The sequence below is a fragment of the Crotalus tigris genome, unplaced genomic scaffold (genome assembly GCF_016545835.1).
Source record: "Crotalus tigris isolate CLP2741 ecotype Arizona unplaced genomic scaffold, ASM1654583v1 scf7180000017601.7605149639:7615979, whole genome shotgun sequence".
Taxonomy (NCBI): domain Eukaryota; kingdom Metazoa; phylum Chordata; class Lepidosauria; order Squamata; family Viperidae; genus Crotalus; species Crotalus tigris.
Window position 1 is genome coordinate 5,564,300 of NW_024096505.1, and position 27,619 is coordinate 5,591,918.

The 27,619-nt window shown below is 34.0% G+C and overlaps 1 protein-coding gene across 2 annotated transcripts in view; it reads left to right on the top strand.

Moving 5' to 3' along the window:
- Positions 1-27,201, top strand: part of RCAN1 (regulator of calcineurin 1) — a 34,407-nt gene extending 7,206 nt beyond the window's left edge. Inside the window, exons 1-4 of one of the 2 annotated variants that reach the window (XM_039318567.1) lie at positions 14,459-15,618; positions 18,906-19,079; positions 21,742-21,901; positions 23,518-27,201. In XM_039318567.1, the coding sequence (XP_039174501.1) occupies positions 15,532-15,618; positions 18,906-19,079; positions 21,742-21,901; positions 23,518-23,690 (594 nt within the window). In that variant the 5' untranslated portion in view covers positions 14,459-15,531 and the 3' untranslated portion in view covers positions 23,691-27,201. Of the gene's footprint in view, positions 1-14,458; positions 15,619-18,905; positions 19,080-21,741; positions 21,902-23,517 lie in introns of those variants that run through there. The other variant, XM_039318558.1, reaches the window with a different exon arrangement.
- The last annotated feature ends 418 nt before the right edge of the window (positions 27,202-27,619 follow it).

A 27,619-nucleotide genomic window follows, 5' to 3' on the forward strand; every position in this document is an offset into this window, starting at 1 on the left:
GTATTAGGAAATTGTTAGGAACAGAATTACAGCAAGATAAGCCTGAGTAACTACATCAGTGTTGAAAAATATAGTTTTTGACAAATATTTTGGGAAATATTTTAAAATTATAATTAAAATAATATGGGAATATTACAGAGAATTGATGAATGGAAAGTGGAAATGTGTTCACTTTAAGTCCCTTGCTTTGTATTTAAAATCTTTTCTTCCTCTGTAACTTTTTTCTTTCAAACTAATCTATCTGCCATGTTCCTCTTCTCTTTTATTTTTGTTTGCCTCAATTTTATTGTATAGAGGTTAAAGGGATACTTGAGGGAATCTGAAGAAATTCTCCCAAGTATCATTAACATACTTTGGATTCTTGGATACTATTTATAGCTTTGCGTTTTTTATGGTTCTGAGTTTCCATTTGAAGTTATAAGAAGATTATTCCACTTATTTCTTTGTACCAGCTAGTCTCCATTCTTTGAAGTATCATATAACATGATAAAGATCAATGTGTAGATAGGTACAGTGAAGCTCTGTTCTCTAGAGAGACATTCCTTTAATGGCACTTAATAGAATAAATACCATAGAATAACACTTTATTATTATTTCAGTGGCAGTGCTATACATAAAATAATGAGATTATAACTACTTTTTCTGGAATGGCAAAGAAAGAAGAAAAAAATAAAAAAATAAAGTATCTAAGAAAATACTAAAAATTCTGAAGCTAAAATTATAAGCAGAAAAGTTACTGAATGCATACCAAACTTTTTAAATAACAGCTCTTTTGTACTAAATTATACCTAGAACTAGAAGGGATAAATGTTGCCGTCATACTTGCTTCAAATAGCTTTTCAAAGTCTTGTTTTGTGTAATAATTTGGACAGTAGCTTTTAGTAATATTGGAAATGAAACAGACAAGCTAACAGTTGTGTCATAGCAGTCAAAGTTCCACATTTGGTATATGCAAAGTTTCTTGCTTTTTCTTTATATTGGGGGTTCTCTGAATCAACAGTATGCTGCAGAAAAATAATTGCTACTAGGGTTTTAAAATTTACCCAGTGTGACAGCAGAGATCCAGAAGATTTATATATAAAGCAAAGCAGAATTTAGCACTGAATACATGAACAATGCATCTAAGTTCAAACTCTGCTCCTAATAAAGCTAGAGAAATAAACCAGTATTAATTCTTCTTCAGCAGATTTCCAACTTTATGTTAAAATATTTTCTTAAAGGAGCCAGAAAAAACAATTGGCTGTGAAGTATATTTATTTAATAATTGAATTATTTCTTTCAATAGTTCTTTGTTTGCACATAAGAAATTAGGAATCAGCTAAAGCAATCAGTTCAAATTACATCTTCTCCCAGTCAGAGAAGAAGAGGAAAAAGAGCATGCAAACTCATCAACCCAGCAACTCATGCAAAGTTCATTCCTACCCTATATGCACAATATTATATTACAATAATAAAAACAATCTAAATGCAGACATTTATCAGTAGAAGATAGGATTCAACAAGAATCAACTTGGAATTGTCTGAAAGCAATGCACTGCTTGTTTTTGTTGTTTGTATTGCAATTGTACATCTACTTTAGAAGTAAATAGAAATCAACTGCAAACATAGGATTTGTAGCTATGATAGTATGAGAAGAAAGATTTACAGCCTGGGAGTGGATACAGGATCACTTGAAGCCCTTCTGACATAACTGGCACTGACTCTGGTAGCAATGATGCAAGCTTGAAAATTTGATCTGTATGTTGTAATTAAGAAACTATTTATAGAATTGGGTGTTTGTTTTAAATAGCTACACGTTCCATTTCTATGGGAAAATGTAGGGCAGAGTTTGAAAAAAATAGTTAACTAGAAAAACATTTAATTCTTTAAAATTAAAATTAGATTAATTTTAAGACAGTGCAGTATGTTTTGAGTATAAATATTTCTTTATTGGAAGTTCTAATAGGTTGATTTTTTTAATGATTTGTGACGATCATTTGGAAATTTAAAAGAATAAACTATAATATTTGTAGAGAAATAATCCTTTAAATTCATTTCTGCCTAGTTAGAAAAATGGCAGCAATCACAAACTTTTTTATTTCTAATGCCTTAACATTTGTAATTAAAGGCTGTGAAGTATATTTATTTAATAATTGAATTATTTCTTTCAACAGTTCTTTGTTTGCACATAAGAAATTAGGAATCAGCTAAAAAAGGGTACGTTAAAAGTGGTCCTAGCAATTATATTTTATATTTTCTATTAAAGATATGGGTGAATACTTTAAGCAAGATGTATACATCTGGATAAAGAACCGAAATTAAAAAAATGAAAGAATGTAACTTATTAGATGAATAATTGTTCTTCCATTGAAAATGGGAAAGAATTACTAAAACAACTGAGAGTAAGAACTGAATTCCATTATGTTACTGAAACCATTTGCTAAACTATGCAACAAACACAATAATTATCCAGCCCACGGAACTTCCGGTGGATTTTGCGTGCGTGATGGCGGCTACTTTGTAGCCGTCCTCCTGGGTAAGTGTAAGAACCGCTATGAACAGCAGACACCAGCTGTTCAGCGGTTCAAAATCCCCCTCCCGGGCAAAGGGGGGGGGGTAGAGTGTCTGAATGTGGTAGAGCCTCTTTCGCACCCCCCAGTTTTTTTTTGGGGGGGGTGAAAGGAGTGCTCACACGGAGTTCAGACTTGTCTCCGCTTCCCAGCTGTTTTTGTCCTCAGGGACAAAACGAGCCGCCGCAAACACCTCCGTGCTTAAAGAGAACTGGTGAGTTTTTTTTTTTAAATGGACAGAGCTGAGTAGAGGATTTAGTTTTTGCTTTCTTTGACTTATTTGGATTTTAAGTTTTAAGATTTGTTTCTATTTTTATTCTATCTTTTTATTTTTTTTCTTTGTTGAAAGGGAAAGTAAAATGGCGATCGGCAAACTCCTCGGTGTTTTTTTTTTCTGGAAGTTAGAATGCTGACCGGCAGGCTTTTTGGTGTTTTTCTTTCTTTCCTTTCCCTTTCTCTTTTTATTTCCTTATGATTGGAATGGTTGTTTTTGGTATCTCTAAGTATTTTTTTTGGAACGGACTTTTTTTATTTAATTATTATTTTTTTTTTTCTTCTCCCTTTTTTTTTCCTTTGAACTCCCTTTTTTTTTATTGTAATGACCCTTTTTTGAAGGACTTTTTTTTTGTTTAATTTTTTGTAATTTTTAAGAAGGAGTAAAACTTTTTTTTAATTCTTTTTCTCTTCCTTTTTTTCCCTTTTTTCTTTTTATTATAATGACCTTCTTTGGAGGGAGTTATGATTTTTGAAGGAATTTTTATAATTTCTTAAGAAGGACTAAAGGTTTTTCTTTAAGATGGCTCCAAAGCGTCCAGGGATTTCTACAGCTTCTAAATCAACAGTTTCACCCTCTTCTGGGGGTCAGCTAATAACTATGAAGGACTTGCAAGACATGATGGGAGATGTTATAATTCAAATTAGGGCAGAAATGAAAAAGATTTTAGAGGAAAACAATAAGATCTTGAGACAAGATTTTGTTTTGGCTTTAGAAGGTGTTGCTTCTGTTCTTGAAAAGGTGAACTCCCATGTGGAAGAGGTAGCTGAAAAAGTGGACATAATGGAGGGGAAAATTGAAAGTATGGAAAAAGAAATGGAAAATGAGATTCTTATGCTTCAATATGGACAAATGGAATATGCCTTAAGAATTAGAGGCCTGGGAGAGTCTTTGCAAGGAGATCTGAAGGAGATGGTTGCAAAGGACTTTGCATTGATTTTGAATAAAGAAAAAGAGGGAATACTTAATGAAATTGAAAAATTATTTAGGGTTAACTCTGTGGTGGCAGCACAGAAGAATCTGCCAAGAGATGTGGTAATTTACTTTGGTAAAAGATCTTTACGCAATGAAATTGTGCAAGCCTATTATAAGAAGAGATTTCAAATTGCTTCACAAGATGTTATAATTTTTAAAGAGATCCCATCTAAAATTTTAAGAAGAAGAAAGGAGTTTGCTTTTTTAGCAAATGAACTTAAAAAGAGAAAAATTTCATTCAGATGGGATGTTCCGATTGGAATGGTGGTGAATTACCTGGGGACATGTTATAGACTTAATACTGTTTTTCAAGCAAAAGATTTTTATACTTCGGTCCTGGGGGTATGTGCATCGCCATCAATTAAGTTTAAAGCTTTGGAAGAAAAGAATGTAGAATCACAGTTTGAAGAGCCTATATTTATGAAAACTGGAGAATCTTTGTGTGAGAGGCCTCAACAAGTCCAGGTTGAGGAGCAGAAGACAACTTGTGCAGTATATAATCCCAAAGAAAAGCAGCAACAGAAGAAGGTTAAGGAAGTTTCATATTTAGTGGTTTCTGAATCTCTGGGAGATGTTAGACCTACAAAGTCTTTGGAGCAATCTTTAAGGGTGGAATTGTTGCCTGAAATGGAAACTGGGAAATCTCAGTCTGAGGGGCATCAACAAGAGAGGAACGGGCAGAGGATAACTTGTACAACTTACAATTGTAAAGATCAATACAAGGAGGAATTTAAGGAACCCTTATTGGCTTCGGAGTCGATGGGAGATTCAGGAATTTTGGAGCAGTCTCCTAAGGCAGAACTTGCAGCATTTCTTACGAGTTTGATACAAGAATGGAGAAGGGAAATGGAAGAATGGAAGAATGGAGAATGGAAAAAACTGGAATGTGAATAATTAATAATACTAATATAATTGAGATTGATAAGGATGTAGTTTTTTATGGATGAATTAGTTATTGGTGAAGATTGAAATGTTTAATGTGTTTATTAACTTTGTTGTTTTAAGTTTTGAACCTTTAATGATAATATTGTTTAAATTTGTGTTTTGAAGGGATTATAATTTGCTTATTTTAGTGAGTGGATTCTAATATTTTAAATTTTAAAAATTTGTGGTTTTGGAGGGAGTTTATATAGAGTGATGATTGTATTTAGATTTGTTTAGGATTTAAAAGTGTTTTTAGTTTTTAAATATTATTATTAATATTTTTAAGACAAAATAATTTGTTTAATTAAATGTGCTTAGATTTGTTTAGGACTTATAGGTTTTTTAAGTTTTTGTTTTTTTTTTTTTTCTTTTTGGATAGGAGAGAAGATTATGAAGATTGAAGGAAATATGTACTTACTTTAAGTTCTTTAAGAGTATTTAGCTTTAATGGTATAACAAAGATTTGTATGTTTATTTTTTCGTTTTAGGATAAAGAAAGAGGGAGAAATTAGATTTTATATTATAGATATAGATATTCAAAGAAAGTAATGTTTAAATTTGTGTTTTTGGAGGGAGCTTATATAGAATGATGATTGTATTTAAATTTGTTTAGGTTTTAAAAGTGTTTTAAGTTTTTTTTTTTTTTTTAATTAAGCCTGTACTCAGCTCTGGGAAGTCCAGGGGAGGGTTTGGGAGCTTGGGAAGGGGGGGGGGTGAGGTAGGGGGGGGTATGGGAAGGGGATTTGTTTTTGTAAAATGTAAAAATTTTCAATAAAAAAAAAAAAAAAAATAATTATCCAGCCCACTATAATTATGTTGCGTTGAACCTACAGAACATACTAATATGTCACCAACATACCAATACCAACTACCAGTCACTTTCTCTCAGCCTAATTCATCTTACAGGGTTGTTATGGGGAAAATAGGAGGAGAAAGATGTATTAATTATGTTCATCTCCTTGAATTACTTGTAAAAAAAATAAAGGCAGGACAAAAAGAAACTATAATAAGAATAACTAACACTATCAAAGAACAACATCTGCCTATCCCAGATCTTTGGGAAGGACTCAATAGGTGGACAAAAATGCCAAATCCAGCCTAAATATTCTGATTGTGCAGCCAACCAAAATAGTAATAATAGGTGTCTGTACTACAAGCTTACTCTATGTTAGTGCTGACATAAATACATAAGACTTGTATTAACAATAATTGGACGTGGAATCAATATAAAAATATACCAGAAATTGGGTCACAAATGTTGTTTATACAGCTTTTGAAATTTTTATTTAAAGACCAATATTTTTGCTAAGACTCGGCTAAGGCCAACATGCACAATATTTGTATAATAACGAGATGCTACCTTCTCAGGTGGGTGGTAGCCCTTGAAATCTGTTATCTATTACATTATCTGAATCGCTATTTTAATTTGTATTTATTATTTAGGGGTATTATAAATGAAAATGTGTAATGTAATAAACATAAATAAATTTAGAAGGTAAAGCACCCTTAAAATTTACTTCAGCTCCTGCTGACTCTATGGATATATCCATGTATTTTTCTTAGCTAAGTACAAAGGAGATCTGCCCTTCTCTTTTTTTCCCTTTTGTTTGGAATCCATGCACACAACACATATTCTTTCCTAATCAGGATTGCCACATTATCTTTCATTCAAGTACTATCTAGGTACAATCCTGTTTTTTGAAATAATCTTGAGTTTGGCTAGGTGTCAGGATGCTACCATCTGTTGAAATAATTAGTGATGTTTAGTTATTTTTGCTCATTGTTACTTATTAGATCAGTCTATTTTAACAAATATTAGTAAATGAAAGGCCTGGTAGGCTTGATATTTATGCTGGTCCCTTTGTAACGGGCATACTAGTATAAACTAGATGCCTTTTTACTATCTAATATTTTAAATGTTACAGAGGATCATGGAAGCCAAATCAATGCACAGTGTTTTTATATCAGGGGTATAAAAACATGATTATATTCTCTGCAGCTATCTAAAAACTACAAGAGGAAAAGAATGATCTTTCCTTTCTATGGCATGTTCACTTGAATTCATGATGTATTCATCTATGTCAGTGGTTCTCAACCTTTTTAATGCCGTGACCCCCAACTGGTCGTAAGTCGAGGACTACTCAACTGGTGCAGCACCGTTTGCAGAATGGGACTTTTGGCGGCTCAGCAGGGCAGAGACAGCCTGGACAATTCCTATTGGCTTTTGAAAGCCAATAGAATTAGACTCTATTCAAGAGAGTCTATTCTATTGGCTTTCAAAAGCCAATAGAATAAAAGGGAGTAGCACAGCTAAGGAAAAGGGGGGGAAATGGCGGACTGCGTTGTTTGGCAACCCCTGTGAAATGGTCGTTCGACCCCAAATGGGGTCCCGACCCACAGGTTGAGAACCACTGATCTATGTGGAAATTTACAAAGATAAATTTCTGTTCACTTATAACTAACAACTTAGTACCTGAAGAAAGTTGCAAGAGGAAGTTTATTCATTTAGTTGTTAGATTTACATTAAATTCTTGCTCAGAGGTAACAAACCTTTCGAGGTACATTGGGTTAAGAGAGAATGACAGGTTCAAAGTTAGATAGCCAGCTTCCATGTTGCACGTAGTTTGAACCTCGGTCTTTCTGGTCCCAGTCCAGTACCTAAACCACTGTAACATGTTGGCTTTCCTTTTATTTTTCAGCCAAAAAAACAACAGTAGCTACACACATCATCTCATGTAAAACAATTCTTAGAGCTACTATGTGCTATCTGGAGGGCTGTTAATCTTTCACAGCTAGCCAGAGTAAAACTGTAAATACAGAGGCAGGCAACCTGTAATCCTGCAACACCCAACTTGTGTCACAGAAATTTAGCAACTCAATTTATGTGTTTCTGCAGTACAGCTTATGGGTTTTTTTGGAAGGGGGTGTTTTTTTTGTTAGGAGTGGTTTAACATTGAGGAAATAAATGGTTTTCTCATGAAAGCCTCCCATTTCCATTCCATTTTGGAAAAAATGGGCTGAAGAGTGATATCAAAGCATCACTGTATGACCTTCTTTGGCCCTCTAGAAGATCAGGAAGCCAAGTTGGAACCCCCAGCCCTTCATATATTACTTATCCTTCACATAAGGTTTAAGAAATAGGGAAGTTTTTTCTGTTCAAGCAAGGTGTAATGACTTGAAACTATTTATACAGCTTAGTTTATGAAGCTAGTTTGTTTCAGCTAATCTGATTTAAATGGTAAACTGATTTATCTGTATAAATGAAAGCAGAGGGGAGAATGTCCAAGCCAGGCTGATTCTCATTCTCAAGCCAGAGAGCTGCAATTTGTTCTCCAATTATTAGACTTCTGTGCCAATCATTCATCATCCTCAAATTGCCAAGGAATTAACAAGATCTGAAGGACCTCAGGCTGCCCATCCCTGCATTTAAACCAGTGGTTCTCAACCCTTCTAATGCCGCGACCCCATAATACAGTTCCCCATGTTGTGGTGACCCCCAACCACTTATACATCATCGGGTGCCAGGGGCATGGCCAAAGAAAAGGGGGAAAAATGGCGGACAGACTTGTTTGGCAACCCCTGTGAAATGGTCGTTCAACCCCAAATGGGGTCCCGACCCACAGGTTGAGAACCACTGATTTAAACAATAAATTTACATTACATTTAAATGCAGCTGTGGTGTTAGTGAACCAATGGAGTCTACACGGTCCTTTTATTTAGAAACAATATGCCAGAGGTATATTTACTGTTTAAAAATTGTGGGTATTACTGTTAGACATGTGAACGTGAAATAAACATTTGCTTTTAATATATTGTTTACATCAATTGGGACTATGGGATTGGGATGCATTATTGATAGTCACTCATGCCCTAGTCATTTTGTTTGGATTACTGTAATGGGCTCTGCATAGTGCTACCAAAGGCCCTTTGCAAATTACAAAGTATTAGTCCAGGAAATGAGGAATATGTTCCAATATCCCCAGCAATGATTGTGCATCTTCAGGAATTGCATTGGCTGCCAGTCAGCTGCTAGTTGCAATTCAGGATGCTGATTGTAAATATCAATATGTAAAAGGCAAAACATACATATACTACCACAAAAATTCATAATAAATAATGGAAAGAGTAGCTATTATGATGGGAATAATGCAGTCTCTGGTTAATACTTTGGAGAATTTGTAATTAGAATTACAACTCACATATAACTCAGATGAATGGTCTTAAAGGAAATACTTCATAGTTTTTCCATAGAAAGAGCAGTTTGTGTGAGAAGATTTCCACGGTGTCTGGAAACTGGAATATATTGTGAAGCACATATGGAAAGTGATTTGCCATTCTGTTGTTATCAGGAAAGAGAGACTTTCCATAGTATTATGCCATTCACGTGACTCAATTTAAAAAGACTCGTCACAAGTTATTGGCTAACTTTCCAATTTATTATAATTTTCCAGCAATCCATTCTTGGGTACAGCTTGCCATGCTTAAGTTTTCCCTCAAACAGGAACTTAATGAGTGTAAAGGAAAGCACATACAGGTTTGGTCGTTAATTAACCTAGGAAAATTATGTGGATCTATTTTTAAAAATGTGAAATGAAAAGCTTCTGGGGCTGCTTTTTAAGAATCTGAAGTTATGGTCTACTACTCCATTTCTAGAGCTCAAATTTAGTATAGTGGTTAAGGCACCAAACTAGTAATTGGGAAGTTGTGAATTCTAGTTCAGTCTTGGGCATGAAGCTAGCTGGGTGACTTTGGCCCAATCACATTGTCTCTCAGCCATAGGAAGAAAGCAATGGCAAACCACTTCCAAAAATCTTGCAAAATACCCTGCGTGGATTTGTTAATTTAGCCACCAGAATCAAGACTGACTTTATTCAGTTTCATATGTTTCATTCACGAAACATATACATTCAGGTATATTCTGCCTGCCAAACCCTTCTAGGTTTACCAAACCCCAGAATACCTTAGTTGCTCCAAATTTCATATGCAGCCAAATGAAGTTGGGATAGGTAGACCATGGTTGGTGTATAGCAGGGGTGTCAAACTGCTGGTCCATGGGCCGGTTGCATCATACAGAGGCCCATGGACCAGCAGTTTGGCAATGCAAAAAAAGTTGCAATACGTCATGACGCGTCATGTGATGCAGTGAGTTTGACATCTGTGGTGTACATGAACACGTGTCTTTTCTGCTCTCCCCAGCAATTCCCCAGTTAAGTGTCTTTGAGTCGGGCTCAGCTTCTGGTGACTGCATACTTGCCATATGCAGTTTAACATCTATATCAAAATTGCCCCCCTAGATTAGGGCTTTTCAACCAGTGGTACGGGTACCACCTGTGGTACATTGGGGCCTAGCAGGTGGTATGCGACCATCCTAAAAAAGTAGTGGGGGAGGGGAATGAACTGAACTGGTGGCAGCATCGCAGAAGCCTGAGTGAGAGATGGCTGGAGCTGCAGGGCTCTCAGGGCTCAGCAGAAGCACCAGGATCAGCGCCAGGCTCCAGCTGGAGCTCAGCGCTGATCCTGGCACTTCTGCTGAGCCCAGAAGAAGCGCCAGTCAGCTGGAATGTTGCAGCATCTCCAGAATCTTATGATTTACATTCAGATGTTTGGCAACTGATTCATATTTATAATGGTTACAGTGTCCCAGGGTCTTGTGAAGTGTCCAAAATCTGCTGCAACCACCCAGCGGATGGGTGGAATAAAAACCAACACCTCTACCCCACCTCTGCTGCCAATCCCCAACAAAAATGCTCACAACAATGAAAACCTCAAACTGGAGGAAAAGCGCCGCTGGATGGGCAGGCAAATGTCTTGCTCGGCTGTGGCTTGTGGGGCACTTTTTTCAATGCCATTGTAACTTTGAACAGTCATTAAGCGAACTGTTGTAAGTCGAGGACTACCTGTACTTTATCACTTTTTTCCTTTTTTTTATTTTTTGGTCATCAAGTTTTTGACACCTTGCTAGGCGACTGGTGGTACTCGGATATTGACATATTCTAAAAGTGGTACAATGGGTGAAAAGGTTGAAAAGCCCTGCTCTAGATTATTCTGAACTTTATTTTGAGAAATCAAAACTGACCGATTGTAAGGTAGGCTGGGAGAGTAGTAAAGCAGCAACTGAAGCATCTATCAACCTATTTTATGAAAATATGGATCTTTTATTTAAAAGAATATTTCTATATGGTGAAATATTGTTTCTATGAAGGTAAGTGGACTAAAACCATGATGAATTCCCAGTGGTAATTCTGATGAAGAACATCAGTCCTTGATTTGAACTAAGTATATTATGTTAAAGAAGACTGATATTTTGTTTTTAACTATTGTGTTTCAGAGAATGTTTGCTACTTCAGATGTCTTCTAATAAGATTACATTCTGTGAATACTGCTTGTTTAGTGCAAAGTTTGAAAAATATGGTTGAAGTCAAGTCTTTTTTTTTTTTTTTTCCATATTGGAATCATTCATTTTGGACTTTTCTGTTGTGATTCATGTAATAACGGGCTCCTAGCTTTATTTCCTCTTGTGGAATTGCTCTTAAATATAATCCAAATGGAAGAGTTGGTATAGAACAAAATTCAGGCTAGTTAAACTAGTTAACTATTTCTTACAGGCCCTACCCTCAGTGCTGGTCTTAATCTTCAAGGCTTCTCTTTATTTTTTTTATCTCAAGAACCATCTGTGCTTATTATTAAGACCATTTTGTAGACCATTTTGCTAATCCCATCTTTTGACAAGTACAGACAGCAGTAATCTAGATGAAGGATTTTAGTAACAATCATTATGAAACCTTAGAAACCACCAGTACAACTGGAAGCTCACTTTTTCCAGGAACTAAAAGATTTGTTTATTGAAGTAATCTTTTTTTGGGGGGGGGAAGTATTTGTGGTTATTGAATTTGATATGCTGGATTGTTAAAAAACTATATTTGTTATGGTGGCTTCCAAATTAATTTAAAAATATAAATAACAGTAATAAAAACTTAACTATCAATTTACAACTGAGAATTAATTAAAGAAATGCCAAAGCTCCGTGTAATGCCATATAAAGCTAATCAATCTAGATTTGATAAGTAATCACATGGGAAAACACTTCAAAATCCCAGGTAAATTGCTTTGAGTTTAATGATAGACGAAATACGTAAAAGCTGTATTTTAGGTTTGTGTGGTAAAGTTGATAAGAAGCTGTTAAGCTTTGTATTATTTGTATAAAATAAATTTCCAGCAGTTTTATTTCAAAAAAAATTTGAAGATAACAGAGATTGTGAAAGATTGGTTTAATGTTGATTTTGATTTCTCGTAATCTCAAAGCTAGAATAATTTTGTAATAACCAAAATTTTGTGTGCTTCATGGAGCTTTATGGCGCAGCTGGATCAGCAGAACAAATGGAACTTATAATAAATTATTTGCAGTGTTTTTCCATGAAATTTATAGCTATTGCTTTTTAAATCTTTCTCCCTCCCCAAACAAAATCTAGAAAAGGTAACTTTTTTTTAATGCATAACTATTCACAATTCAATTTTTGTTATTGTTGTTATTGAAACAGCATGCTAAATTCACACAGTAGTAAAAATTTAAAGCTTATAAAGCCTGAAATAATAAATAACAAAGGATATTTGCCTCGTTTTGAAGATATATTAAAGTAAGCACTTGGGAAAGCAGAGGACAGCTGATGAGCCAAAGCTAAGAAAACTATCACTTTCATCCACACTGTTATGTTTGAGAGGATTCAGAGAAGAGGCCTTTATTTCAGGGTTTGAAGAAGTAAATATTGAAACATTAAAACTAAAAACTGTAAAGGTTATCACAGTTTTCTGATTTAAAATATAAATTTAATAAATAAAATAAAATGGCGCTTGTGAGTTTAGGGTTAGGATTGATTATTAACTCAGGTATTTTCAAAGGGCAGTAGCCCTGATTTTAATTGTTCTAATTACTAATTACAAACTACTGCACACAAACAGGAAAGAAGTGTAATTCAAGCAAACTGCTCCATTAAAAGAATACCCCAAATAGATTTATTGCCCTCCATGTATAAATACATAAAAAGTAAAATATACAGATCACAAAAATGTTTAAACATTTCTGTGAAAGATAGATGATTTACAATTTTGTTAACTAACCACTGCAAAACCATTGTTAAGGTCAAATATAAACCCAAAATGGAAATTTTTTTTGCAGTCCATATAATAATATGTAGAAAGGGAATGAAAATGCAGAAACATAGATTTGGATCCAAAGGAGCTATTCTGCTTTTGAGTCCAGTGGAGCTTTCATAAATTCTAGTGTTTGTATATATTCGGATGAGTATAGAGAGGGAGAATAAATATCATTTTCTTAGCTCGCCAGGTAATTTCTAGCCATTCATGGGGAAGCTTAATTTTGTCGTAAAATCAAATTAATGTTTGCAATAAAGCTCAAAGTGTACAATAAGAAGATAATACAAATTAAAAGTAATTTCTCTTTCATTTTTAAAATTATGGTTTTAGGTTACTTTGATTCTGAAAATATCATGCTCTTACTATCTAATGAAACATAATTTCAAGTAATAGCTAGATTCTGTATTGCATGATTCCATTAATAATAATTGCCTTCTCCAAACCCAAAATGTGGTCTTCTCCATAGTAGATGAAAGGACTTGTCAGCAAAAAATTGCAAGGTTAGTGAAATGAAATAGCTACTAGCTAATAGATCACAATCTGATGAGTAAGATTTCAAGTTATATATATTTACTTAGGCTTAATATAATAAAAAATAGGCAAGAAGTTTTGGGTAAGTGATATATCTGTTTCAATTTTGAAATGTTTCTAGAGAAAGCTTAGGTAGGTTTTATATTTAATATATGTAATAACATTTGTAAGTGAAAATTTTTCCTTTTAATTTTTGTAATTAGTCTACTTGGTCAAGTATACATTAAGATTGTGATTGTTTTTTCCTAAATAAACTTGAGTAACAAGAATAGGGATGGAAAATATTCTCAGAGAAACATGAATTAACATACTATGAATATTTGGGTTTCAAGTGCAGTGTATAAGTATTTGAAGCGTAGGAGGACAAAAATGTGTTATTGATGTTGTATAAAAGCATTCAGTAAAAGTTGTTACTTTTTTTCCTAATCTTCATATATGCTAATATTTATCTAAAAGTGCCTCTACAATCAACAGACCTGAAATTTAAACAGGCAAGCTTGGTACTTCAATAAGGTAATATCTGTCCTTCAGCCAATATGTTATGCAGAGGAATTAAAATAAGTCTGCTGTATTGTAGACTCTAACCCTAGGCTAGGTGAGAGATTTAGATGAAATACACTAAAGACATAATTGACAACTTGACAAAATTCATTTGTGACCAACTAAAAAGGATCTCCACCCAAAACAAATTTGCCTTACTTTTAACTGGGTGAGCATCTTAAATTTGTCTACCTATTTCACATCAGTACAGGTAGTCCTCGACTTACGACCATAATTAAACCCAACATTTCTGATGTTAAGTGAAACATTTGTTAAGTGAGTTTTGCTCCATTTTACGAATTTTCTTGCCACAATTGTTGAATGAATCACTGAAGTTGTTAAGTTAGTAACAGGGTTGTTAAATGCATCTGGCTTCCCCATTGTCTTTGTTTGACAGAAGGTCACAGAAGGGGATCATGGGAATTTTGATCATGTGACCATGGGGATCCTACAATTGTCATAAGTGTGTGAAAACCAGTCATAAGTCACTTTTTCAACCCCCATTGTAACTTAGAACACTTACTAAATGAACAACGAGGATTATCTGTAATCTAAATCCTGTGTGGAAAGCTTTAACATGAACTTAATTAAAGCTGATGGAATTCAAGTATTTCCTGTTCCTTCAACTTACCTTTCTTGCATACAGTAGAAAATATTTGAATGCTTCAACAGTGTTAAGTCTTTACCTTTTAATAATTGTACAGAAGTATATGATGCAGTTTAAAAGAAAGTGAAACATTCCACTGTTTTTCTTAACAGTGAAAGGGTATGAAGCAGTAATTGAAAGCAGTGGTTAAAGTATTAGAGTGATGAGTTCCCACTTGACTTGGCTTCATTGGATGGTATAAGGCCAGTAACTTAAAAGAGAGAAATGAGACTTTTAGCCACAAAAGAGGCAGCGTACACTTGAAGGGATTTATTTTTTCTAGAATTCATTTTAAAACTAACTCAGCCATGGAAAATACAAGTTTAGGAGTCCTATATTTGTTTTATTAAGACCCGTGGGACTGAATTCTGAGTAAACATATATAGGCTTTGACTGTATAGTGACTAAGATTTGTTCTTAGTTTTCCAAAGTCTTGAAATATTTCCTGCCAGCTAATTACTGTTTATTGCAGCTAACCTTAGTCCTCAAATAGTAACTTTTTCCATCTTAAAGTGGGTTGTCCTATTCAAGTGAAGACTTTGTTGTCTGAGTGCTAAATGGAGTTACTAGCAATGGAAACTATGCTGCAAGAGGAGTTGATAAAGCAGCTGCCTATGAAAACCTTGGCTGTTTTTTCCATACTCCAAAGCAAAGTTAATTAGCATAGGGAAACTGACTAACATGCTTACGTCACCTCTTTCCAGCTGAAGCTTACATTTTGTCCCTGACAGCCTGAAACTATGTGGCAGAACTTTGCTCAGGAATTTGGTGTCACATACAGGATGCTCTAAAACTTGGGGTGTTGGATTTTTTTGTTCTTGCCGAGGGGCTGGACTTCAGTCTCTTTTATAAGCTGTCTTTCCAGTACTGAACTGCTTCTTCAAAAAGTGTTTTTCTTGGTCTTGTGCTAAGCTCCTGGCAGTCTTTACAAGAAAGCAAAAATGCATTTCAGGAACTTTGATTACATTTTTGGTTCCTTGATTGCTTGTGTTGCAGACAACAAGATTTTCAATCAACCTGAAATTAGGGTAAGACTTTTTGACATTAAAACTGCTTTAGGGAAAGGTATATAGCATACTGGGAAATGTGAGTATATTGAGAACATTGACTTGGTCAAAAAGCGAAGCAAAATAACAGATGCATTGTTAACAATTCAAGGTAGAGAAGCTGATGTGCTTTTGATGTTTTTGTATGATTTAGAAATTTCTCATGTTATTAGATTGCAAGATCATAAAGAATCTTAAAATATTTTGTTAATTATTTGCAAGTTGTCAAGTATTTCTGGACAAAAGATAAAATCTTTAATGCTTCCGTTGGTTATGCACACAATGTTTCTGAGTGTGCTGGGAATTCAACAATATTAGTTGGCACCGTACAAATAACTGGAATAGAAGAATTAAAGATTAACAGGATATCTGTCTAAGATAAAGCAACACTGAATTCCATGGGATATATTCTTATTACATCATAGATTGGTAGCCTAATAATATTAAAAATTCTTCAACCACTTTCCGAATTCCAGCAGAAATGTACATTTATCTAGGGAATTTTTGAAATTTAAACATCATTTTCATTAAGGTAACATTATAACCTTTTACAGTTGCTAATTTTTCCATAATGTATGTTATATTTTGTTTCATTTCCAATATCTTCCTTTATGCTTTATTTGTCTTTTAATTTTATTTTTCCTTTATTCTCATTGATGAAAATAAGATGCAGGAGTATTTTGGGATGGGAGTTAACAACATGGATATTGTGACTTAAGCTTTAAAGAACAATCATTCCTTTTATCTATTTCTACATTCCTTGGGCCTCAAATAACTATTATAAAGGAGCAGCCTCACATTTTCCTGAATGTTTTAGTTTTTAAGGATGTTCAAATTTCCATATAAATGCTAAAATAATTATAATTCTAAAATGAAATAAAATAATTACTAAACAATTACAATATTATTTTAAAATGTAATTAAATAATTTCTTCCATGCTAATAATTTTATTGTTGATTTGAATATTTTATCAACTGTAATGTTTTAAAAATTCTAATCATTCAGTCACTAGTTAATTTTTCAGGTTAGCTAAAGTAAGATTATTATATTTTGCTCCTGGTGGTGAATAAAAAAGGAAGATATAAAAATACTGTCTCCTTCTAAATTCCACTCCTAGTGGAAGATAGCATCTATTTTTATTAATATTGGAAAAATAAATGTGGGCTGAATATGTGCTTGACATTTCTAATGGCATATTCCAATAGCAGTGCCTCAGTAGGAAAGGCAGTTGTTGGCATATTTATGTACATGAAAGCAGACAGTAAAAGTTATATTATTGGGGGCCAGCAACTGTTGTATTTATGAAGTTCTTTTTAAATGCAGACTTCACTTCAGCCAATGAAGCACCCAATATCTTCATTAAACTATATCTAGTTGTACCCTGCATCGTCACCCTAGTTTTGCATATTTCTTATATTTGAACATATGATTGTGATGTGCTGTATAATTTCTCTAGAGTTGTTGATAGACCAAAACAGCATTACCATCTTGTTGGCAGACCCAGCCTATGGGTCTATCTATAGCTACACAGCAAGCAAGAAGAGGGACAGTAAAGTAGTATATAATTTTCATCTAGGTATGACTAGGAAAGACAAAGAGTGAGTTAGATGTTCTGATTTTGTAAGAAGCAGTTAGTTACCTCTCTAGCTGATGCTGATTTTCCTGGCACAGGACGATGATGAAATAGAAATATATCTTGTTAAACATTTTTCATAGATCTGTTAAACTCTATGTCAGTAATACATTCAGTATAGCTTTAGTTTTCTTTTATATATTATAATGCTAACGGCTACTTATATGGCTAGCAATGTAGCTCATAGTTAAATTTTACATTTTAGTTACTGTTTTTGAAATAACTGTCATTTGAATGGATGATATAAGTAAAATTTGCAGCCCTGCCCAATAGATAATCTTCCAAACGACATTGAAAAATAGTGTTGATGGCAATGATATTTAATAACACCAGTATATATGCTGCCTTATTGTTCCCTTCTTTCAGTTCAGTAGCTTGTTGGGAGATGTTTATTATCGTTGCTAAGTCATGGAATAACCATATAGCCTTTGTGTATTATGGATAACATAATTGGAGGGTTTCCTCCCAGTGATTCTGAATTTGATCTTTTCCAAGGAAAGGAGTGTCTTCAGGCAATTTTCAATCTCTTCTCCGCATTCTGGTTAAGTTTGTGTGTTGTAGCCTATACTCTATTGATGTTCATGTATAATTAGAATGGAAACCTGCCTCTGGGGGCCTCTATTTCTATATAGAAATGAAGGATGCTTTTACCTAGTTAAAAAAAAATAGAGGTGTGTGTAGTTTAGTACTGATCACAAATGTTCTTAAGAGAAAACAAAGTAGGGAAATCATGTAGAACATGGCTTCTTGGGATTCTTTCTAGCCCCTTTGCCAGCAATGGCAGAAGGAAGCACTTTTTCTTCTTTTTATACTCCATTGTATTGTATCCATACATGTTTCTGCTCTCTTGCTGTGTTGTGTCTGCTATGTTTTTGCCTATGTATGCATTGAAAACCACAGAACAGGGAGCATATGCTCTGAGTCATGCAACCAGAAGGGAGGGTGGGGAACTTAGAATGGGGCAGTCGCTGCATTTTGAGCTGCTCCTCAGTTGCCCCACCCAGAGGATTGTACTATAACATTTTCTTTTTCTTTGCAGCCCCAAACTAAATCTATCCTGAGAATATGGCTCTTCGTTGCAGTAATATGCATAGCAAGGGGAATTTGTGATGGGGATGGATGCTAATGCTACCAGGCATACAGAAAGGGGGGGGGGGCAGAGAGAGAATTGACCTTCCTGGGAGCACTTGCAAGCTGACACATAAGCATTTGGGAAATACAGTATAGAAGAAGACAGAGGAAGTTTTCTGTTAGGTTCTGCAAGAGATGTTGACAATGAGAGAGAGAACTAGATCACTAGATTTGTTCCTATCTGCATGTATATTTAATTAACGTACAATGCAGATGAATAAATGTAGTTATTAACCATTTTCTCTTACAATTTGATAAAAAATTCTAATTCAGTAACAACAATTGGGCAAGGTCTTGGTAGCTATACTCAAAATTTGAAAGGCATAGGAGCCCGGATATACAGAAAATGTGCTTGTGTTTGGGTTAATAGTTGCATTTTTTATGAATTGTACTTAATTCAGAAAGTGAAACTGTCTTGAAATACTTCTGGCTTTGTTTATGGATCAATAAATAATAGGCAGGAATGCTATATTCTTGTTAACTGTTCACATGTTTATTTTTCAGGGCAGATTTGAAGCTCTGTTTAGAACATATGACAAAGATGTCACCTTTCATTATTTCAAGAGTTTTAAAAGAATAAGGCTGAACTTCAGCAATCCTTTATCAGCAGCTGAAGTTAAAATTCGGTTACACAAGTCAGAATTTCTTGGAAAGGAAATTAAACTATATTTTGCTCAGGTAAGTCAAGGTAATCTAACCAGTTATCGTTTAATAGCTTTTTAAATAGTTCTTATATTTTTATTTTTTGCTTAGTTTCCCATTCCTCTACTGTACTGCAGGTAGAATACATTATGCCTGCACAATATATGAGCTAGAAATCGGTGAAACTTGCATTATTTATGACTAAGTTTCCCTTATTTCTATCTACTTTGCATGAATCTATTTATCTATCGCATCTACTGTTTAATGGATTAGCTGATATTTTAAAACATTCAGAGATACTTCAGAAAAAAGGCATATGTTGCATGGTCTGCTTTTCCAAAAACACTTACCTATTGACTAGATATCTAGTGATATTAATAGAGACTTTTGTAAGTAGAGTTTCCAGACCACCAGTTGAAAATTAAACTCTGTAGATTTGGTGTTTGGCCTCCTACTTCAAGAATTGAAATAAAATCTGGCTATTGAAAGTTACTTAATAAATTATGGATTTTGGGACATGTGGAATTATCACAGTTTATCCCTAAGTATGAAAATCTCTCTCTCTCTCTCTCTCTCTCTCTCTCTCTCTCTCTCTCTCTCTCTCTCTCTCTCTCTCTCTCTCTTTCTTTCTGTGTGTTTGTGTGTGTGTTGTTTAGCAGTTCAGACATTTCCATAAAATGTCTTTAAAAATAGGAAAATTGAGCTTGATGTGATCAGAGTATTATTTTCATCACTCCACCTCAGGATTTAAAGTAGAACAAAAGTATACCTGAATGTTTTAGTTTTTATATAGGCTACTTAAGAACACATATTCTTTAGGTAACACAAGTAATAAAATGCAATATTAAAATACAAGAACAAAGGCAATAAATAAAAAAAGTAAATTACATATGGTCAAAAGCTCAAATAAATAGAAAAATAACAAAAAACCTACAACAGGTCAAATTTTGTACGTATGCAAAAATGTTCATTACAGATAATATTGTTTAGACTCCATTTCCAAATTATGGGAAACAAAAGTCACCTATACTATGAAGTTGGAGGGTCAGTACTGCATCAGTTGCTAAGGGATCGTGTAATCTAGAATGCTTTTTAAAATGTAAATCTATTATAACCAAAAGATGTATCAATATATGTGCTTTGTTGATATCGGTGATCTACTTCAAAATGCTTTATCAGAAGTAATCGCTATTTTGCTCTTGGAATTATTTTTCTAGCTTGAATTGTCCTCTAAATAAGCACACATAAAATACTGACCTGTAATTTCCATTACTAACTGCTAATAGTATGGTCAACTGTGTTTCCATGCTTGCTATGGGAGAGGACAAGCCTCTTCTACAAATAGCATAATCAGCAACTCTTAGTATGCAGGCTGGTTGTGGAGCTGAATCAGTCTTTGCCATCTTGACTTATAATGTCTCCCATTCTTCTTGATCTTCCTCTTATTCAATGGTTAATATGACATTCTTCTAGAACAGCTTTGTGATGTACCATATGTACCTATAAGGTCAGGTTTGGAGGTTAATATTATTCTAGCATTTCTTTTTGAACTGCATTTGCCTAGTTCTTACAACAGAGTTATTCAATATGGAAGGTAATGTTGGGTGATAATACTTCAGCCACAGGACAGTTAAGCTGTGAATTTCTGCATGGTTATATTTTGTTCTTAATAATAGTTAATATCTGTTTGAAATAGTTGGCCAAAATATATTGAGATTTGGAATGAGCTATCAAGATGATGCCCAGTTCTGCTTCTCTTGATTATGTAAGCACAAAGGTATTATACAGTCATTTGATCAGCATCTGGATACAGTGGTAGCTTGAGTGAGTGCCAGTAAGCTGATGCTGAATGAAAACAAGATGAAGGTACTATGAAATCCAGAAGTTCTATGAAATTAGAGAGATTGCCTATTCTTGACAGAGTTGCATTCCTTCTGAGTCTGTGGTTGCTCTTGGAGTAGTCATTATCGACATAGGGACAAGAGGAAAAGAGTTGTTTTCAGAACAACATCTAGATTTAGTTTTAGACATAGCCAATTGATCTGTGAGCTGTTAACCTGAAGATGAGATTAATTACAGTGAACTTTACATGAAGCAGCCTATAAAGTTGGCCCAGATACCACAGCTGAGTACTAAAGACTGAAGGAAATGAAATTGCTTGAACATATCTGCTTAAAGAAAGTGGACTAACTGCTGATCTTGTTATCAAGCCAAGTTCAAAGTATTTGTTTTGCTGCATAAAACCTACATAGCCTTTTCTCGTTAATTATGATTTGGTGTGAATGCTCAAACCTTTTATGTTTTTGACATTTTAGTCAGGTTTTTAACTGAAGTTATGATGCTCTATTCTTGATCTTAATAATGTGAGGATTCTGTTCTTTTATGTCTTCAGTATTTATTGCCTTCTCCATACTCAATCCCTGAATAGCCTGGTAACATTATATGAGCCTGATCTTTTATAGTTTTCCACACAGAGAGAAAGTTGCCACTGCTGTAAGATCACTTTGATGAGTAGATTCCTTAAAAGCAGTGGCATATCTCTTTCAAACTTGTACAAAAGCCTAAAAAATGGTCAGTCTCTTTTTTATAAACAGAAGTGAGATGATGTGCAAAGCAGCCCAACTATATACATGCCATCGTTTTCATGTCATATAATTATCAGCATAAACATAAGAATGCATTTTTTATAACTTTATAGAGATTGCATATTGGAAATACACACTTAGCACCACCTGATCTACAGAAACAATTCCTGATCTCTCCTCCATCATCTCCTCCTGTTGGTTGGGAACAAGCAGATGACGCTACACCTGCTATTAATTATGATCTTTTATACGCAATTTCCAAATTAGGACCAGGTAAGACATTTTAAATCTGAATTCTTAATAACTCAAATTCATGTTATTTTTTTCTATTTAATTTAATAATATTACTCTCTCTATATGGGGGATGTGTAAAATGTATGTTCATAAAGCATGGAATTTTATTCTTGACTTCCATGTGAGTTTGGGAAAAAAAATGCTGCTCTAAGAAGTTGCTCTATTATCCATTAAAAGAACATGCAACGCTTAAAGAGATTGTATACATGTAGCCCTTGAATTACAACTGTAATTGAGCCAGCAATTATGGTTGTAATGACAGTCATTAAGCAGGTCATCACATGACCGACCTGACTTTATACCTTTTTATGTAGTGCTCATAAAGCAAATGCTGTTGTTATTATATGAACCCATTGTTCGTTATAGGGGTGTTTTGGCGGAAACTGAATGGTTACATACTGCAGAACACTGTAAATTAGGGGTCTTCAAGCTTGGCCCTTTTATAACTTGTGGACTTCAACTCCCAGAATTCCTCACCCAGTGTGCCTGGCTGAGGAATTCTGGGAGTTGAAGTCCACAAGTCATAAAAGGGCCAAGTTTGAAGATCCCTGCTGTAAATGGTTGAAAATGCAGACTGGTTGCCAAGTTCCTAAAATGTGGTCCCCTTACCATGGGGGGGGGGCATCCATCAGAACTTCGAATATGGTCATAAGTACTTTTTAGAGGATCTTTCATAACTTCAAATGGTCACTAAGCGACCAATTGTAAGTAGAAGATACCTGTATTTTATTCAGGCTCATGCAGAACATGGTAACGTGTTGGACTACTTTAGCAGAAATTTATTGTGCTTGGTCCAAAATACTTCTAAATTATTTTCAAGATATCATTCATTCATTTTTGTTTTAGATACAAGCAATAACTTTAAACATTCAAAGTGTAGTAAACATATTTAGATTGGGGGAACAAATGGATGGGAAAAGGAGAATGCATCAGTAAAAAGATTTTCCATAATGTTTTTATCTTCCTGTGTAACTTCCTTTAAAAATAGTTAAAAGCTTAAGGTAAATAAAAAAAATCCTCCTTTAAAATTTAATAATTTTCAAGGTGTATATGACCCTAGAAGTCATATTATATTTATGTTTAGAATAATTTAAAAGGATTAATTAGGAACAGGACTAAGGAATGAAATAATCAGGAACTAGCAATGGAATCCTTAACTTTCTTTTAACCTATTTTTTTATTAGTGAAGTAAAACAAACAAAAGGTGAAATAATGCATCAGTTATAATGCAGTAACATAGGTTACTTCGATTAAAATAAACCAAACATAAAGGGAGGGGAGAAAGAAAAAATGAGATTCATATGATAAATAAAATTAATTCAGTCAGTTTTAATGCAATTACTTACTCAGAAGTAATAAAAGAGAATATTTTCTTCTATCAAAATTGAGAAGGTGTTAGATATTTCCGAATTCGCCATTGGAAGCAGCATTCTGGATTCAGAAAGCCAAGCAGCTAGGTATTATACACGGCATCATATTGCGACTTTTTTAACCAATGGCAATATGCAATAAATTCAATTGGGATATTGTATGTGTTATTAAGTGTACAATTATCACTTACAATTATCACTTACTGTTTTTTAAATACATTTTAGGAGATCAGTATGAACTTCATGCTGCAACTGAAACTACTCCTAGCGTGGTGGTCCATGTATGTGAAAGCAATGAGGAACTTGAGTCAGATGAATCAATGGAAATAGTCAAGAAACCAAAGCCAAAAATTATTAATACTAGGCGGCCAGACTATACTCCAACTTATCAAAGCTGAACTATATAAAGTTCTCAGTTCCAAACTGACATGCTCAAGGAGACTTTGAAGAGATAGCAGGCCACACTTTCATGACGCTAGAGATGGAAGCAGAAATTTTTATATAAAATTTCCCTTTTCGGAAAGGGAAGTTATCATTTGCTTGTTGAATGGCTCATGAGACAGATTGCGGTATGAACTTTCTGAATGGTTGTCTTGGAGAATAATCAAACTGGGGCATTGGAAGCAGAAATATATACTTTATATTTAGGGAATTATTCAGATACTCCAGATATCTGAAATCTAGCACGATGCCTTCCCTGTTAATATATTCATTCTGTGAAAAATTCCTCTAATTCATGAGACAATTATATTGTATTTCTAAAATACAGTCACTAGTGAACACATTGGAATAAATGAGTCATAGAAAAGTGTGTTAGGAATTTCAGCTGGCATAATGCATCTGGAAATACAGCGAAAAGTTTTAAACATGAAGTAATAAAATTGTTAGTCATTTTCCATATTAGATTTTTGTGCATGCATATAGATCTAAAACAGTAAACTTGTTCAAATTGATCTGTACTTTTAATTTATGTTAAAAAATAATTTCAGATATTCAGCTTTCTTTCTGAATTGTTTGGTTTTTTAGTAGGGACACTTTCAGTACAACGCCTTTAAGCTTAGTGAAATAATGTTTCTTAATGTTAATTGCCAATGTATGGTTTTGTAGAAAATGTATAAAATATCTGTGCATTCTTTCAATGGATGAATTACTTTAAATTATTCTAAAAAGAAATATTTATATTGGTTTAAGCTGCCTTGACTTCTTTATTGACCAGAAGGAAAAGGAATTGCAAATACTGTTACAGTTTTCTCAACGGTTGAGAGGATATAAGCTTGTATTGTCCTAGTCACAAATGTATACATTTATAACTGTTGCTGTTAAGTGTTGTTAAAGTTGCTTGAGTATATTTATCTTGTTAAGAAACATGAATTCTGCCTTTTTTCTCCTCATGAATTTCGAGAGATTGTTGCAACAATTGAATGCTTATTTCATTCCCAACCACTCCCATGGCAGTAACTGATTGATAGAACTGTATTTTGCTTAAATAATCCTAAACCAGAGATTTCCAAACTTTCTTGACTCACAGCTCTATTCGTGTCACGGTAATTATTTCAAGGCAGCTCTAGACCAAAAGAAATATTTAACAATTTCATTTATTAAGTAGTTAGGTTCAAACAGTAAGATGTTATGTCCTAACAACTGAATAGTCATTTGAAAAATAATACACGTAAATTCCAATGTTTTTTTTTAATTATTTTTAAATAACCACAATTACTAAAGGAATCTGTGCATGTTTGGGCACACAACTTCTCAAATCTTGGAATCAGATTGGACACCTCCACCCTCATTTCCTGTTCCACATTGATTTTCACACAATACCTGCTTTTTCAGAGCAACTGCCAAAAAAATCAGCTTCATAAATATTACACGTTGCAAACCCCAACTTTGCAAATAAATGATGCCCCTGTGAGTTTGTTAACAGCACACAGCTTGGGAACTAAACTATAATTCCAAATACATCATTCAAAGTCACAATGATTTTCCTTAATACATTGTGGTAGATACTTTACTCCTTATTTATTCATTTACTTATTTATTTATTTACTTACTTGCTTGCTTACTGACATACTATTCTTTATTAGGGCTATGCAAATTACAGAAATAATTCAGACCTTATACCCTTATAGCATCTTTCTGCCATTTTCTACAATAGCTCAATTTATTTAATTCTTCCATATGAGCCTAAAAAGCAATGTGGCTGCTTTAAGAATCATGTTAATGTTAATGAATCAATCCTTTAAAATAGCCATTTTGTTTCAGGCCTCTACAGAAGCCTGAAAAAAAGTCTGTTTTTCCGAATAGTAGGTGCAGAGTTTGTACAAGATCTGAAATATTTCTTCCAAACTATTATTGAAGGATGCATTGTAGCCCAATTAGCTATCACTGAAAGCCAAACTGCCCTCAACTGCCAAATGGCACCACATTGTAAATGTTTCTAGGTAATCCCTTGATAATAGAGTCTCAAGTGGATTTAAAAAGCTTTAAACAAAATACATTTCACAATCTGCTGACTATGAAAAAGTCCTTTTTCAGCTTTTATTTTCAGGATGCTCACATTTTTTAAAAAATTCCTGGTTGGCATTTGTTGTTGCTTTGTTTTGTTTACAGATGTCAGTGGGAGACATGATGAAAAGAAGCTATTCTTTAGTTACAAAGTATGATACAAGGCTTTCCACTTTAGAAGAGACATAGCTAGTGTGTAATAAATAGCATTATAAAGCCAGCAGTACAGAATGTCTTGTATTTGTAATATTCTAGTTGTGCCCTATATACTTGAAAAATCTCTCTTAAATGTATGCTGAAAGCTCTGAGGACTAGAAGATACCAATTGTTCATATTTCACACCAAAATGTTAAACATGCTGAGTGTATTGTATATATTGATCAGAATGTGGAACTTTACATCTCTGTGCCTGAATTTACCAGTTCAAAATAAGGCATCTGTAATGCTGGCAGGATCTGGAACTCTTGAACAGGTATACTCCAATGTTTTGCTTCTGTTTTGTGTAACTTAATTGATTAAAAAATTATGAACAGTCCTTTGTTCTTGCCAAATATTATGCTCAAGAAAATATACTTTTCAGATTTGGGGTTGTTATTATTTTCGTTACATTTGGAACTAAGATTCCTCATAAAAATAACTAGTAAAAGAGAAACATGTCTTCTTTAGTTGTCACTAACATGTATAAAAGAAACTTACATAAATTAGAATATAAAGTTAAATTTACAAGCAGTTATTAAAAATATAAGAAGAATTAAGTTTTCAGAATTTTATTTAATGTGTCCCATGCTTATTATTTGCATGACAGGTAATAAGAATTATTTGGAGTACCTCTCTTGTCCTGCAGGGAGTGCTAAATACCCAATAATATAGCATTAATTGCTATAATAAGCTGGTGAAACTAACCTGCTAAGAATCCTAATTGCAAATAAAAAAACTACTTGAGTAAAAGCAACTTTCATAAACTTTGAGATTGCTTAGAACATTCCATTTCTATACAATTTTATCTAGAAAGCTCAAAACAAATGCATGATAAATTCCATTATGATGCATATTAAATGTATTTTACCATCCCTGTCTTATTCCGAGGAAGCGGATAGCCATGCACATTATGATTCCTATTCCTATTACCCACACCACTGACTTATTAAACTTAATATTAAATAATGTAATGTAATAATATTTTTGATAACATGCATAAAACATCAGTGGTCCAGTTTTATTAAGTGACATTTTCTCACAAAAAATGTTAAGCACCCCAAAAGTGCTACATTTGATTTTTCTCTTTTTAAGGAAAAATAGCTGTTCTATATTTGCTCAGATGAGAAAGAATACATTTGTTTTGTACCCTTTTTATCTGCTTATTGTGACCCAATCCTGGAAAAATAAAATAATGATTTTTGTTGACTTTTACAGTTGTTGAGTCAAGTCAGAACCAGGACTATAATACATTGATAGATCTTCAACATTAACCCATCATGGTTAGGGAATTCTGGGAATTGAAGTCCATGTACCTTATAAAGTTGCAAGGTTGAGAGACACTGCTCCAAACGCTAGTTCAGACATGTCAAACTTGTGACGTCATGTGACGTTGCACAATGTATTGGAGTTTTTTCGCCATTGCCGGCAATGGGGTGGGCGCAGCTCTGGTATGATGAAACTGGCCCACGGCCAGCAGTTTGACACCCCTGCACTAGTTCGTATATAAAGCACAGTTAGATAAAGCAAACTTTATACATGATATCTTTTTGCTAGGTATCTATTACTCCCTTAGTCCAGTGGTATGTCAGAGGAATGGGAATGTCTTATATTTTGAGTAGCAGCA